This window comes from Arachis hypogaea, chromosome 15, assembly GCF_003086295.3.
Source record: "Arachis hypogaea cultivar Tifrunner chromosome 15, arahy.Tifrunner.gnm2.J5K5, whole genome shotgun sequence".
NCBI lineage: Eukaryota > Viridiplantae > Streptophyta > Magnoliopsida > Fabales > Fabaceae > Arachis > Arachis hypogaea.
The window spans coordinates 140,924,218-140,938,447 of NC_092050.1; the positions used below are offsets into that span (position 1 = coordinate 140,924,218).

The 14,230-nt window shown below is 35.7% G+C and overlaps 1 protein-coding gene across 1 annotated transcript; it reads right to left on the reverse strand.

Moving 5' to 3' along the window:
- Positions 1-1,724: 1,724 nt before the first annotated feature.
- On the reverse strand, positions 1,725-4,834 carry LOC140173120 (uncharacterized). The gene is made up of 2 exons (XM_072216976.1): positions 3,018-4,834; positions 1,725-2,063 (listed from the first exon to the last, which is right to left on the reverse strand). Exon 1 carries the CDS (start codon positions 4,668-4,670, stop codon positions 3,027-3,029), a length of 1,644 nt encoding a protein of 547 aa, XP_072073077.1. The 5' UTR covers positions 4,671-4,834; the 3' UTR covers positions 1,725-2,063; positions 3,018-3,026.
- Positions 4,835-14,230: the final 9,396 nt, after the last annotated feature.

A 14,230-nucleotide genomic window follows, 5' to 3' on the forward strand; every position in this document is an offset into this window, starting at 1 on the left:
TTTGCAGAACCACTCTTGTTTAGTGTTTTTCTTTTTCCTGGGCTTTAGCCCCGTTTTATATCAAAGAATAAAAAAGTATTAGTACCCTTCTAAAACAATGATATATAGCTTCCCCCTCCCCTCCCCTCCCCTCCCCTCTTTTAATATCACACGTTGCACAACTTAATGCAATATTTGTCTTGTTTCACATGAAAATAGGAATATTGATTGTTTTTATAATTTTTTTCCTTTTATTTTCATAGTTACATTTTTATTATTATATCTTTTTTCTTGGTTTAAAAATTTAACAATCGAGAAATTGCATTTTCCATTGAAAGATCCATAATCAAATTAAGAGAACAAAACCATTATAGCTATAAACCTACTAAGTAAACAAATTAAAACAAATAGATGAACATTTTATAGTTTGTGGAATTGTTCCCTATTATATTATCCTCGCTTTCACCCAATCAACATATACCTTCTATAATGTTCACCGAGTTGTGTACTTGTGTTGAGCTTTCGCATAATGTAGTTGAAACCTTGAATTAATAACATAATGTCTATAATTTGTATTCTTCAAATTTTGTTCACTTAATGGATGGCTTGGTTTTAACCTTCAACTTGCTGTTTTATTTTCATTGCAGCAAAAAGCCCACCAATATCAGCCTATCAGGCAAATCATCAACTAATACTATTGTGTTTGAAGCATTGAAATTTTCATGTCTGAAAAAAAAGCATTGAAATTTTGAAATATTTGTTGAACAAGTTAAATAAAATTTAAGCAATTTTGAAGTAATTTATTTATGACAAATATATTTATCTAAAGTAAATTTTCAAAACTATTTCTAAAAAAATAGAAAAATATCCTCCTTTTAGATTTGAAAACAACTAAATCCTCTTAAAATAGATGACGAAAAATTAGCACAATTTTTTTATGGATAATTTATACAAGATAAAAATATTATTTTGGACTTTAAAGTTTCGGTTACATTTTAATTTAGTTCCTAACGCTTAAAAATTCTTTTTTTTACAAACATTTTATTTCATTCTATTTTAATCTTTTGGTCGAAATTAAAATTTTTTCCAAAAATATTATTTTCTCTCTATTATTGCCTTCTTTTTTCTTTTATTCTTCTGTTACTTTTATTTTTAAATCATTAGAACCAAATAAATATGTTTGGAAATAAAACATCAAACCTTAGAAATAGAATTAGAACTTAACTTAAATGTTGGAATTATAAGAGTACTTACGGATACAAATACAAAGTGATAAATATATCTATATTTTTTTATTAATGCATAGTAGTGAATAAATTTATCCAATAATAAATTAATTTATTATTAATTTCAAATCAATTAGTTTGTCAATTGTACATTTATCAGATAGTACTATAATGACAAAAATTCAAACTAGATTTGCTGGTTTCAGATATAAAGTTAGACCCTAAAATGTTTGGTCCCCCTGCTGAATCATCAAGTGCAACAAGACATTCGTTTTGGTGTTCCAAGCTTTTTTGCTTTGTTGGCTGCTGCTCTATTTTAGATTAATAGTCCAACAAAATTTATATATATGAATCTTTGTTTATTTGATGCTGAAATTTTTTTTATTATTGTTTTTCGGACCGGGGGCTTGCTTGATGAGATTATATTATGAGATTTCATTTTCCGCAGTAGCACTCAGGAAAATTCAATGATTATATTATGAGATTTCATTTCATCAATTGCAACCAAAACACATGTACTTAGAGTTATCATAGAGCAATTCAATGATTCTTTAATTCTTTGATCATTTTGCCATATTACAGTATCTTCATCAATGTATTAACATTTTTTAAAGCAGGATAGATTCTGCAGAATTGAAGAAGATAGTATTCCTGAATATGAATTCTATAACAATCTGAATAGTTGAATCACTAGTTCATTATACATTTATATGTTGTATATAGGGATGACCAAAAACCTTGAACCCATGGATATCTATTGAGATTATCCGGAGTTTTAACGGAACTCGCAAAATCCCCACGGGGATGAGGACCCCTCCCCACCAAAGATGCTGGAGCTTTCGTACTATTATTGGAGCCCTGAAAGTGTTCGGTATTGTTGAATGATGGTGATAAAAAAATTATTTGATGAGAAAAATTATGATTGAATGATGACAATCGAAAATTAGGAAGTGGAAGGATATATGCAGGGAAAATTAGTATTTGGAGGGAAAATTAGCCAACACTCAGAATTCTGTATTGTTTCACTTTAACACCCCCATAACAAAACTCCAAGCCAGTAACTTTTCGATCATAACAAATGCTAATAAACAGAGACTTAGAGACAATGGAATAATGTCTACACAAGAAATAATGAAGTAATTTATCTAAGAATTAACAGAAAAACATTCTCCGAAAAAGTATTTCATAATGTACATATTTTCAGCAGAAGCAATTTCCAAGCAATACAACTGAGTAGCATTAATTAAGAAAATGGCCAAAAATCTTGAGATAACTAAACCATATTACTTAGGTTGATGAAAAGAGGGGACATGCATTTTAGAAGGTGGGTTTATTTTTAAGATGGAAGTGAAAACTATATAGCCTAAGAATAAATCCTTAGTACCTATTTAAATTTCGTTTTATATATATATATATATGGTACCTACAAAGATACGGAAAAATAAGTTGCACAACAGAATAGTAGAGAACAAACAACAAACAACAAAACAAAATTTTCAATCTTTTTAGTTTTGCTTAATTTTAGCATGATAAATACATGATCTCGTAGTATAACAGTAAAGAACACTCTATTGCTATAAAGAGATCTTAAACATTAAATCTGTAAGCTATAACTAGGAATATCATCTAAAGAATCAATAATGTAGTGGAATGAAAAAGGATGATAGCAATTGCAAAAATCGAAAGTGCAAAATTAATTAATGTTATGACATTGCCAAAGTCCTCTGACCCAACAGACACAGAAATTACAAAACTATGATACATATTCAGCAACAATGAGATGTAATTTCAATTCGAGTTGATGTATCTTACCTTCTTTTATCAATTCAATAAGTCTCTAGCAACCATTTCCCGAAGAAGTTTCTCTGCCATGTCATTCTCATCTTTTTCAAACAAAGCACGAATAACAGTTTCAAAAGTCACAGCATTTGGTAAGCAACCATTGTGTTCCATTTCCGACAGCAGGGCCAATGCTTCTTCAAACAAGCCCTCTCTGCAGAGCCCATTGATCATAATAGTGTATGTCCTCACATTTGGAGGATAGCCTTTCACAGAAAGATCTTTAAAAATCTCTTTTGCAACTACAAGTCTTCCACCTTTGCATAGGCCATCAATAAGTACATTGTACGTGCATATATCTGGATCAATGCTATTCTCTTTCATTTGCTTGAATAACATAAGTGCCTTGTCAACTTGTTTGATATTGAACATCCCATCCAACAAGGAATTGTAAGTGACTACATTAGCGGGTGGACCTCTTTCGTGCATCCTGACAAGAAGCTCCAAAGCACAAGAGATTCTCTTTGATTTGCTCAAGCCATCAATAAGTGTGCTGTAAGTTACCGTGTTTGGAACCAAGTTCTTGCGACGCATTTCTTCAAAGAGATTTAAGGCTTCATCGACCATTTTACTTTTGCAGAAGCCATTAATCATGATACTGTAACTTTGAACATTGGGTAACACTCTAATCTGGGCCATTGTGTTGAATATATATTTTGCCTTATTTACCTGATTAACCAAACAATATCCATCCATTAAGCTGGTATAAGTAACTACATTTGGTTTCACACCATCTTTTGCCATTACAGCCAATACACTCTTAGCATCTTTGATCTTTCCTTCCTTGCATAGCCCATCGATCAAAATACTATAGGTACGAACATTTGGAGTAATGTTTCTAAGCACCATATCACTTAACAAATCAATGGCTTCCTTATATTGACCCTCAAGACACAATCCAAAAATGAGAGAACTGTATGTGATAACATTGGGAGAAATTCCCTTAGCAAGCATTTCAGAAAATAAATGAAAAGCCTGACTTACAAGTGTATCCTTGCAGAGGCTATCAATAATTGCGCTGTACATGAAGACATTAAGAGCAATGCCATACCGTGGGATCTTTCTCAACACTTGGATAGCAGCTGACGTGTGTCCGGTCTTACAGAGCCCATTGATCAACGTCCCATAAGTGACTTGGTCGAAGTGAAATCCATAAGCCAGCACTCTGTCATGAAAGCGCACTGCCTTTTCAACACTACCACTAAGACAGAGACCTTTCAAGATTGTTGTCAATGTTACCGTATTAGGTTGATAATCCATTCTGAAAATCTTGGCCAATACAGAGAAAGCAAGCGTCATACGACCCATGCCGCAACAACAATTAATTACGATGCTCAAAGTAAATAAGTCGGGAGCGATTCCTCTAGCTTGCAATTGCTGAAAAAGGGAAATGGCGGTGGGGAAATGGTTGGTCTTGGCAAGAGATCCCAAAATCTTGGTGAATTGGATGATGGAGGGAGGGCGACGCATAGAGAGCATGCGAGTGAAGGAATGAACAGCTTCATCAACTTGGCGAGTAGAATGAGAGTGAAGGGATGAAGAGGAAGGGAAGGAAACAAAATTAGGGATTTGGAAAAGAGAATACCTAAAAATGAAAGTGATCGTTGAGGTTGAGGATGACAACATTTTAGTGATTCCCACTTTCGCTGTTGTCTAAGTTTGAGGGAGTTTGCTAACCCTGCGGAAATAGTCCTACGGCTCCTACCCCCGTCCCCCTCCCTGTCACCGATTTAATCCTAATGACATAATAATTGGAGGTCTCCAGATTCCACGCCCGTTTTATTTTTATCAACTTTATGAATTGGAACTGGCCAAATAAATTATAAGGCTTGGGGGGAGTAATGGTTTCATTTCATCAATCATCCTGCTCGAGAAAAAAGGTGACCCATCAAATAATAATAATAATAATAATAATAATAATAAAATTTAATTATTTTGTTAGCCTTTATAATTAAATCAAATTTTTAATTAAATTTTTAGAATTTAAAAAATTATAATTAAATTTGTATATTAAATAAAAATTTATAATTAAATTTTTATTAGTCATTATTTAAAAAAATATAATAATTTTAAAATATTTATTTTTAAAATAAATAGTATTTTTTAACCAAAAAAATAGAGATGATCTCATTGAAAATTTTAATCTAGTATATGAATTTAATTATAAACTTTTAAATTAATTTAAAATAAAAATTTGATAAAATTACAAATACCAATATAATAATAATAACAATAAAAGGACATGTTATCCTTAGAAAAGTATAGTGTCCATAGATAATTTTAAGGTTTATGATTTAGAGAATTTGTTGAGTAATATAATATTAAAATAGGTCGAATTAGTGTGTTTGAAGTGGTTAGCATCACACTTGTCATAATTTTATTGGTACACTTAATATATACCTATTTGTAAAATTTTATTCAATTCTATATATTTTTTTGGGTAAAGTGGAAGACCAAAAATATTTAATATTATACTAAAAAATAATATACTAAAAAATTTATACTTAGACAATATTTATACTCTAACAATTAATTAGAGTTAATTTTTGTTTATGCCTCTTGATAATTGTTTATTTATATTAAAAAAGCTATCAAACAATATTGACAAATCAACTTATAATTAAATTTTTGGGCAATTTACGCATCTAAATTGTTTGACCCCAATATTACGCAAATACATTGTTTCTAAATTCAATACGCAAATGCATTGTTTCACTATTTTATGTAAACCGCTACTGGCAGTAGCGGTTTACAGGTGTGCATAAACTGCTACAACCAGCCGCGGTTTATGTGTGTAAGTGTGTGAGTGTAAATTACGTGCGTGTGTGTGAGTGTAAACCGCTACTGCCAGTAGCGGTTTACGTGTATGTGTGTATATTATTTAAATAATATTATAAATAAAAAATTTAATTTATCATTTCACAATATAATTTAAAAAATATAAATATGCATGTAATAAATTTTTTATTTGTATTTATTATTAGAAGTGAGACCAAATTACAAATAAAAAAATACAGTCTTCAAAGTATTGAATTATATAAACCAAGACTAATTTTTTTTATTATCATCTCTTTTAAAATTTATAAATAATAAAATAATTTATTTTTAGCCAAAAGTTTACTAAATTATATATTTTACTCCTTAAAAAGTTTACGTAAACCGCTAGAGGAACATAGAAACCGCTAGAGGCAGCAGCGGTTTACGTTGATTAGAAAAAATGTTTATTTATGCTAAATTAAGTTACAAAAAAATTGAGAGAAAGAAAACGGAGTATATATTTTTTGCAATCATATGATTTATATGGATAAAAAATGAAGTAATTTTTAAAGAAAAAGTGTATGCTTTAGTGAATTTTTTACTAAAAATAAATTATTTTATCATTCATGAGTTTTAGAAGGGATGAAGATAAAAAAAAATTTAGTCTTCGTTTATATATTTTAGTACTCTGTGAGTACTCACTCTTTGATTTGCTATTTAATCTCATTTTAATAATAAATACAAATAAAAAATTATTACATGCATATTTATATTTTTTATTTTATTCATCAAAATTATGATGCTATCACTATTATTTATCCAATTAATCAACTGTAAAATACAAATAATTTTTATTTTTTGGTATAAGACAACAAAGTTGCACAAATAAAAAAAATCATTTAGCTAGAACCTCAGATGCAAATCAGCAGCAAAGAACACAACCCATTTTCCAAACTCTCCAATCTCCTTTGTATGGTTGATATAAATAAAAGAGAATGAAGTGATTTTTAAAGAGTAAAATATATAATTTAGTAAACTTTTGGCTAAAAATAAATTATTTTATTATTTATAAATTTTAAAAGAGATGAGAATAAAAAAAACTAGTCTTGGTTTATATAATTCAATACTTTGAAGACTGTATTTTTTTATTTGTAATTTGGTCTCACTTCTAATAATAAATACAAATAAAAAATTTATTACATGCATATTTATATTTTTTAAATTATATTGTGAAATGATAAATTAAATTTTTTATTTATAATATTATTTAAATAGTATACACACACATACACGTAAACCGCTACTGGCAGTAGCGGTTTACACTCACACACACGCACGTAAACCGCTGCTGGGAGCAGCGGTTTACACTCACACACTTACACACATAAACCGCGGCTGGTTGTAGCGGTTTATGCACACCTGTAAACCGCTACTGCCAGTAGCGGTTTACATAAAATAGTGAAACAATGCATTTGCGTATTGAATTTGAAAACAATGTATTTGTGTAATATTGGGGGTCAAACAATTTAAATGCGTAAATTGCCCTAAATTTTTATATTAGATAAAAATTTATAATTAGTTGTTATCAAGTGCAACAAGGCTCATTCGTTTTGGTGTTCCAAGCTTTTTTATTTTGTTGGCTGCTACTCTGTTTTAGATTAATAGTCCAACAAAATTCATGTATATGAATATTTGTTTATTTGATGCTGAAATTTTATTATTATTATTATTATTGTTGTTGTTGTTGTTGTTGTTGTTGTTGTTGTTGTTGTTGTTGTTGTTGTTGTTGTTGTTGTTGTTGTTGTTGTTGTTGTTCCGTGCGTATAGAGCTGAGGTATAGCGATTCCTTCGTCTTGCAAATATGCTCGGATGGATGAGGTATACGTCGGCTGAGATGGAACACTGCGGCGGGAGTACCTGCAAGAAGCACTCCGACGCTCAAGTAAAAAAGTGAATTATGAGAGAATAAGAGAAATGAATAAGAACGAGTTCTGTGACCTGTCTATTCCGAGGTTAGGTATGTGTTTATATAGGCGTTTCTTGTGTGTTTGGTTATGGTAAATCTCGGGATTCTCCGTGTATTCCGAAGTTATCCCAAATGTTTAGGCTTTATTATGTTTGTTACACTCCGAGCTTACTCGCAATTCATCCGGATTAGGTGGCTTTGTTAGTATTTGATTATACTTTCTTGTTCCGTGGTGTTTTGCTTGGCCGAGATATTCGTTTGCTGAGTTGGCCGAGCTTATTTGCTTACGTATCATAGCCCCCAAGCTTGCTTTGTTGTAAGAAAACAAAGGCGAGCTTTTTGAAAAAATTGTTTGTATACCTCGGACAAGAAAGTGCTCCTGAGATGCTCTTCCGCTCCCCCAAGCTTGCCTTGGTTTTCTTGGGAATGAAATTTTGTATTATTTATTTAGCGCTTCATTTCCCGCGCTGGAGAAATGATTGACGTGATGTTGTGGCTCTGTTTTCGGAGTTACCTGGACCGTTAGATTTTAGTGTAATAAATGGATGGGAGCGGTTATCAAAGGATAAAAAACCGTTCCACTTTCCTCAGTTGCCTTTTTCTTGGTTTGTCTTAAGTGAGCCCCCAATTTTTTAACTTGTGTTGCATTGTTCTGGGTTCAGAGAAAATGAGTGAAAAAGGTAGGCTTTGAAGTTTTTCTGGTCTCATCCCTTGCTTTTCTATTTCTGTTTGTTGTCGTATAGTGATGGATAAGGGTAAAGTTGTAGTTTTAGAGAGTGATCCCTGTAGCTGGGTTAGTGATCAAGTAAAATGTTGTGTGTTGTGTTTTCAGGATTCTGAATCTGTGAGGGTGTTGGGGTCAGATGTGTGGGTCCGAGAGGGTTCTGGGGTTAGGATAAAGGTTTTGCCTTGTTCTGAGAGTGACCGTGTGTGTGAAAAGATTGATGGTTGGGCTTATTTTTACCTTTACACATGTTTGTTGACCGAGTTGGGTGTTCGTCTTCCTTTTTCTGAATTTCAATGTGGAGTTTTGTTCTGGTTGAATTGTGCCCCCTCCCAGCTGCATCCCAATTCATGGGGCTTTGTCCGGGCTTTTGAGGTCTTAATGGATGTGCTAGAGCGTCCTCCATCCCTTAGGGTTTTCTTTTCTTTATTTCAAGCAAAAGGTGTCAGACGGGGGTTGTGGGTGAATCTCAGTAGTTACCCTCGGCGTTCTGTCTTCTCACTGTATAAGTCTTCGTATAAGGACTTTAAGACAATGTTTGTGAAGGTTAGGAGCGTGGAGGAGGATTTTCCTTTTTACTTAAACCAATTCTTAGAGGAGAGGTTTCCTGTGTCTTGGTCTCCGGAGCCTGTTCAAGTGCTTGATGTTGATGATAGAGTATATGAGGATGATGTTTTGCTGGAGTTTTTGTTAGAAATGTTGGGGAGTAGTGGGCTTTTGTCAGTAGCTGAACTCTTAAAGTGGGATTCGGATAAGGAAGCGGTTTTGGACTATTTAGGTAGTTTAACTTTGGTGAGGGTTTTGGGTGCTCTGAATGTTTGTTTTTGACGATTTTTGTTATTTGTTTTGTTTTGTAGCTGAGAAAGCTCCTACCATCACTACCGCGGGATTGAAGTCCTTTTTTAGTCAAAGAAAAAAGGCGGAGAAGGAGGGTTCGAGTAATGTGCGAAAGGATGCTCCTGTTAATCCTTCCGAGGCAAATCCTCGGCCGAAAAGGAAACGGGCCAGAAAAGAGGCTGAGAAGGCTGAAAGCAAGGAGGGGGATTCTCCCATTTTGCCACTTGTTGAGGCTGCTTATGAATCCCAGAAGCGACTTCATGCTTACCGTGAGGATGATAATATGAGATCTTTGTGGTCGAGATTCTTCCCTTTTGCCACCCTTGCTGACGAATTATGTCGTTTTCCTGAGGATTCGAAGATGATCGAGGAGGTTGGGCGAGCGGGAATGGGTCACTTTCTTCAGGTATCTTTGTCGATGTTAATGTTATTTCTCCTTTTCTTGTTGTGTAACTTTTGTTGGTTTTTGCTTGCAGGTGGTGGGTGCTAGGATAGTTGCTGTTGGAAGGGTGCAAGAGCTCGTTATCGAATCGGAGGTGAAAGAGTCTTTGAGCGTTGCTGAGCTGTCTTTATCTCTTCAAGAGAAGGATAAAACAATTAGAGAGCTGTCCTCCTCTCTTCGAGAGAAAGAGAAGGCAATTAGTGAGATGTCCTCCTCTCTTCAAGAGAAAGAGAAAACAATTGGTGAGCTGTCCTCATCTCTGAAGAAAAAGGCTACCGAATTGGATGAGGGAAAAAGGCTCCATGCTTCGGTTACTGAAGAGGCTGGTAACTTGAGGTCTGAGAATGGTCGGCTTGCTACTCGTGTCAAAGAATTGGAGGGTGAGGTGTATGAAGGTTTTGCTCAGGGTTTCGACCGGGCTGCTGCACAAGTTCGTGTTTTGTTTCCTGATGTTGATGTTGGGAAGTTGGATGCTACTAAGATCATTGTGAATGGTGAGTTGATTGATGATGAAGCTGATAAGGAGAGTGAGAGTTCCAGCATAGGGGATAGAATAGTATGATGATTCTGTTAGGTTGATGTTGTTTGTTGAAATATTGTTGGATTTTTTGGTTGTTTTATTTTGACGTTGATGTTTGTTAGGATTTGCCGAGTATGAAGCTTGGTTTAGCTTGTTTTGATATGCGCATATATATAATTATGTTTTAAACGTTTATTGAGTATTTTGTTCGGCTGCCCTTATGGGTCATGTTTTGTGAATATTTCCAGATTTTATTGAGAATGCGTGGTATGGGTAAGTATTTGATAAAAATTATTTGTGGCGTCCGGCCTCATTAAAACCCCTTTGAGTAAAACCCTTTTTGGGATAAAAACCTCAAATGGGAAAAAGAGTACCTTCATCCGCTTTGTGTACATTATGATTAATATTTCCTCAAAGAGGATACATTCCAATTTCCTGATACTGGCTCTCCTAACAAGGTTTCTAGTTGATATGCCCCTTTGCCGAGAACTTTGTAAATTCGAAATGGTCCTTCCCAATTTGCCGCTAACTTCCCATGGGCTTTGGGCTTTCTCGCTTGCTCTGTTTTTCTGAGGATGAGCTCTCCAGTTTCGAATGTTCTGGGGATTATCTTTTTGTTGTGCCGCTTTTGTAGGAATTATTTCATCGCCAGTTGTTTTATCGTCGCTATTTCCCACTCTTCATCCACAAGGTCTAGATCGGCTGCTCTTTCTTTATTGTTTATGTTCGGATCATACAGCTCGGTTCAGAGGGTTGGTACCCCGATTTCTACGGGTATGAGGGCTTCTGCCCCATATACTAATTTAAAGGGGGTCTCTCCCGTTGATGACTGAATTGTCGTGTTGTAGCCCCATAGGACTTCTGGGATGAGGTCGGCCCATTCTCCCTTAGCATTGTCCAATTTTTTCTTCAAAGCCTGCAAAATGACTCGATTAGCTGATTCCACCTGGCCATTTATTTGTGGATGCTCTACCAAGCTAAAGTGATGTTTTATATTGAAGTTTTGTAAAAATGAGGCGAGGTGTTGATCTGTAAATTGTCTCCCATTGTCCGAGATTATTACTCTAGGTAAACCATAGCGGCAGATGATATTTTTCCAAAGGAAAGATCTCACCTTTTCTGCCGTGATTCGTGCTAAGGGTTGTGCTTCGATCCATTTTGAGAAGTGATCTATTGATACCAAAAGGAATTTTACCTGTCCTGGCGCTTTCGGAAAGGGGCCGAGGATATCCAACCCCCATCTATCGAAAGGCCAGCTTACCTCCAGAGTGTGTAGCTTTTCTGCTGGTGTTGTGGATATCATGGCGTGTCTTTGGCAATTGTCACATTTTTTTACTTTGGCGATACAGTCGCTTTTCATCGTTGGCCAATAGTACCCTGCTCGTAATATCTTTGTGGACAGTGCTCGGCCTCCAATGTGATTTCCACAGATGCCTTCATGTGTCTCCGCCATTACTATCTCTGCCTCGCTTTTGTTGAGGCATTTTAGGAGAGGTTGTGAGAGTCCTCTCCTGTATAGGTTTTCTCTGAGAACTGTATAATAGCTGGCTCTTCTTCGAAAGAGTTTTTTGTTTTGCTCGTCTGTCGGGATGACCCCTGTGGTGATGTATTCGAGGAATGGTGTTCTCCAATCCCTTTCCTGTGTAATGCTCAATATGCCATAAATTTCAAAGCTTGTCTTTTTAAGCGTTAGTTGTGAAAGTGTTGGTGTGTGTAATTGCGATCTAGTGGTGGCTAGTTTGGATAATATATCAGCTCGTGTGTTTTGTTCTCTGTTTATGTGTACTATGTCAAACTTATCAAATTTTGTAATAAGATCCTTTGTTAGGAACCAATACCTTTCTAACAAAGGATCTTTTACCTGGAAGTCGCCTCTGATCTGCTGAACGACGAGTAGTGAGTTGCAGTATACTGTAAGATGGGATATGTGTAAGTCTTGGGCGAGCTTTAGTCCGGCTAGAAGAGCTTCATACTCTGCCTGGTTATTGCTTGCTGCAAAAGAGAATTGTAGTGATTGCTCGGCTATGACTTGTTCTCCTTCTTTGAGTGTTACGCCTGCGCCACTTTCCTCTTTATTTGAAGCTCCATCCACGTATAAGCTCCAAATTTGTTCCGCTTGTCTATCCTCGTTGGTCAGCTCCGAAATGAAGTCAGCCAGTATTTGTAATTTTGGGGATTTTCGCGGTTGATATTGTATGTCGTATTCGGAGAGCTCAATGGACCATTTTGTTAGACGTCCAGCTAGCTCGGGCTTGGTCAGGATTTGTCGCAGTGGTTGGTTTGTTCTTACTATTATAACGTAGCTTTGGAAGTATTGCCTCAGTCTTCTTGCGGTCGTAACTAAAGCTAGTGCGAGCTGTTGTATTTTTGGGTATCTGGTCTCTGTTGGTTGTAGAATTCGGCTGACAAAATACACCGGGTTCTGTGTTTTTCCTGTTTCAGAAACCAACACCGAACTTATAGCATGGTTAGAAACTGATAAATATAAAAATAACGGTTTATCGAGTTCTGGTTTTTGAAGGATGGGTGGCGAAGATAGTATTTGTTTGAGCTCTGAGAAAGATTGTTCGCATTCCTCCGTTCAGTTGAATTTTTTGCTCTTTGAAATTGTTCTAAAAAAGTGATATGATCAGTTTGCTATTGCTGGAATGAACCTGGATAGGGCAGCAACTCGTCCTGCTAATTGCTGGACTTCCTTAACTGTCTTCGGGCTGTTCATATGAAGGATGGCTTCACATTTTTCTGGATTTGCTTCGATCCCTCGTGAGGTTAGCATAAATCCAAGGAATTTCCCTCCTCGGACTCCGAATGCACACTTCTCTGGGTTGAGCCTCATGTTATATGCTCGGATCTGTTGGAAGATTTCATGTAGGTCATCGCAGTGTGATCCCTGTGATGGGGTTTTTGCCACCATGTCATCCACATATATTTCTATATTCCGCCCTATTTGCTGCTGGAAAACTTTGTCCATTAGCCGTTGGTATGTTGCTCCTGCATTCTTAAGACCAAAAGGCATAACTTTGTAACAAAATTTCCGTGCTCTGTTATGAAAGCCGTTTTGCTTTGGTCTTCTGGATGCATGAGGATCTGGTTGTAACCAGAGTATGCATCCATAAAGCTCAGGCTTTTAAATCCAGAAGCACTATCTACTAGTTTGTCGATACATGGTAAAGGATAATCATCTTTAGGACAGGCTTTGTTTAAATTTGTAAAGTCGACGCACATGCGCCATTTACCTGAGTTTTTCCTTACCATTACCACGTTTGAGAGCCATGTGGTGAAGCGGAGCTCTTTGATGAACCCTGCGTTTAGGAGCTTTTTGGTCTCTTTTAAAGCTGCTTTTGATTTTTCGGTCCCGAGGTTTCGCTTTTTCTGTTTCACTGGCTTGCTCGCTTTATCTATGGCGAGCTTATGGCAGATTACATTTGGGTCTATTCCCGGTATGTCTGCTGGTTTCCAGGCGAATAGGTCGGCGTTGTCTCGGAGTACTTTTATGAGTTTAGTTTTTTCTTCTCCTTCCAATGCTCGTCCAATGTAGGTGAACTGCTCGGCTGTTGTTGTTAGTGGGACCTTCTGGAGTTCGTCTATTGGTTGGGGTCTTTCCAGGAAATCTTCCTTAGGGTCCAAATCTGCAAGTGTCAAGACCTCGGATGTTGTAGGAATTATTGTCCCCTGGCTTGTCCGTTGTTCTGTGTGGGTTTTCTTTAGGCTGGCATTGTAGCATTGCCGAGCTTATTGTCGGTCTGAATGTACTGTTGCTATTTTATTTTGTATCTGAAACTTAACACACAAGTGTAATGTTGACACTACCGCTCTGAAATTATTCAAAGCGGGTCTACCTAAAATAATGTTATAAGGGTTGGGACAATCGACCACCAGGTATTGGATGTCAATGGTCTTTGCCAGTGGGGGATTACCCATGGTTGTTTTTAGCCATATA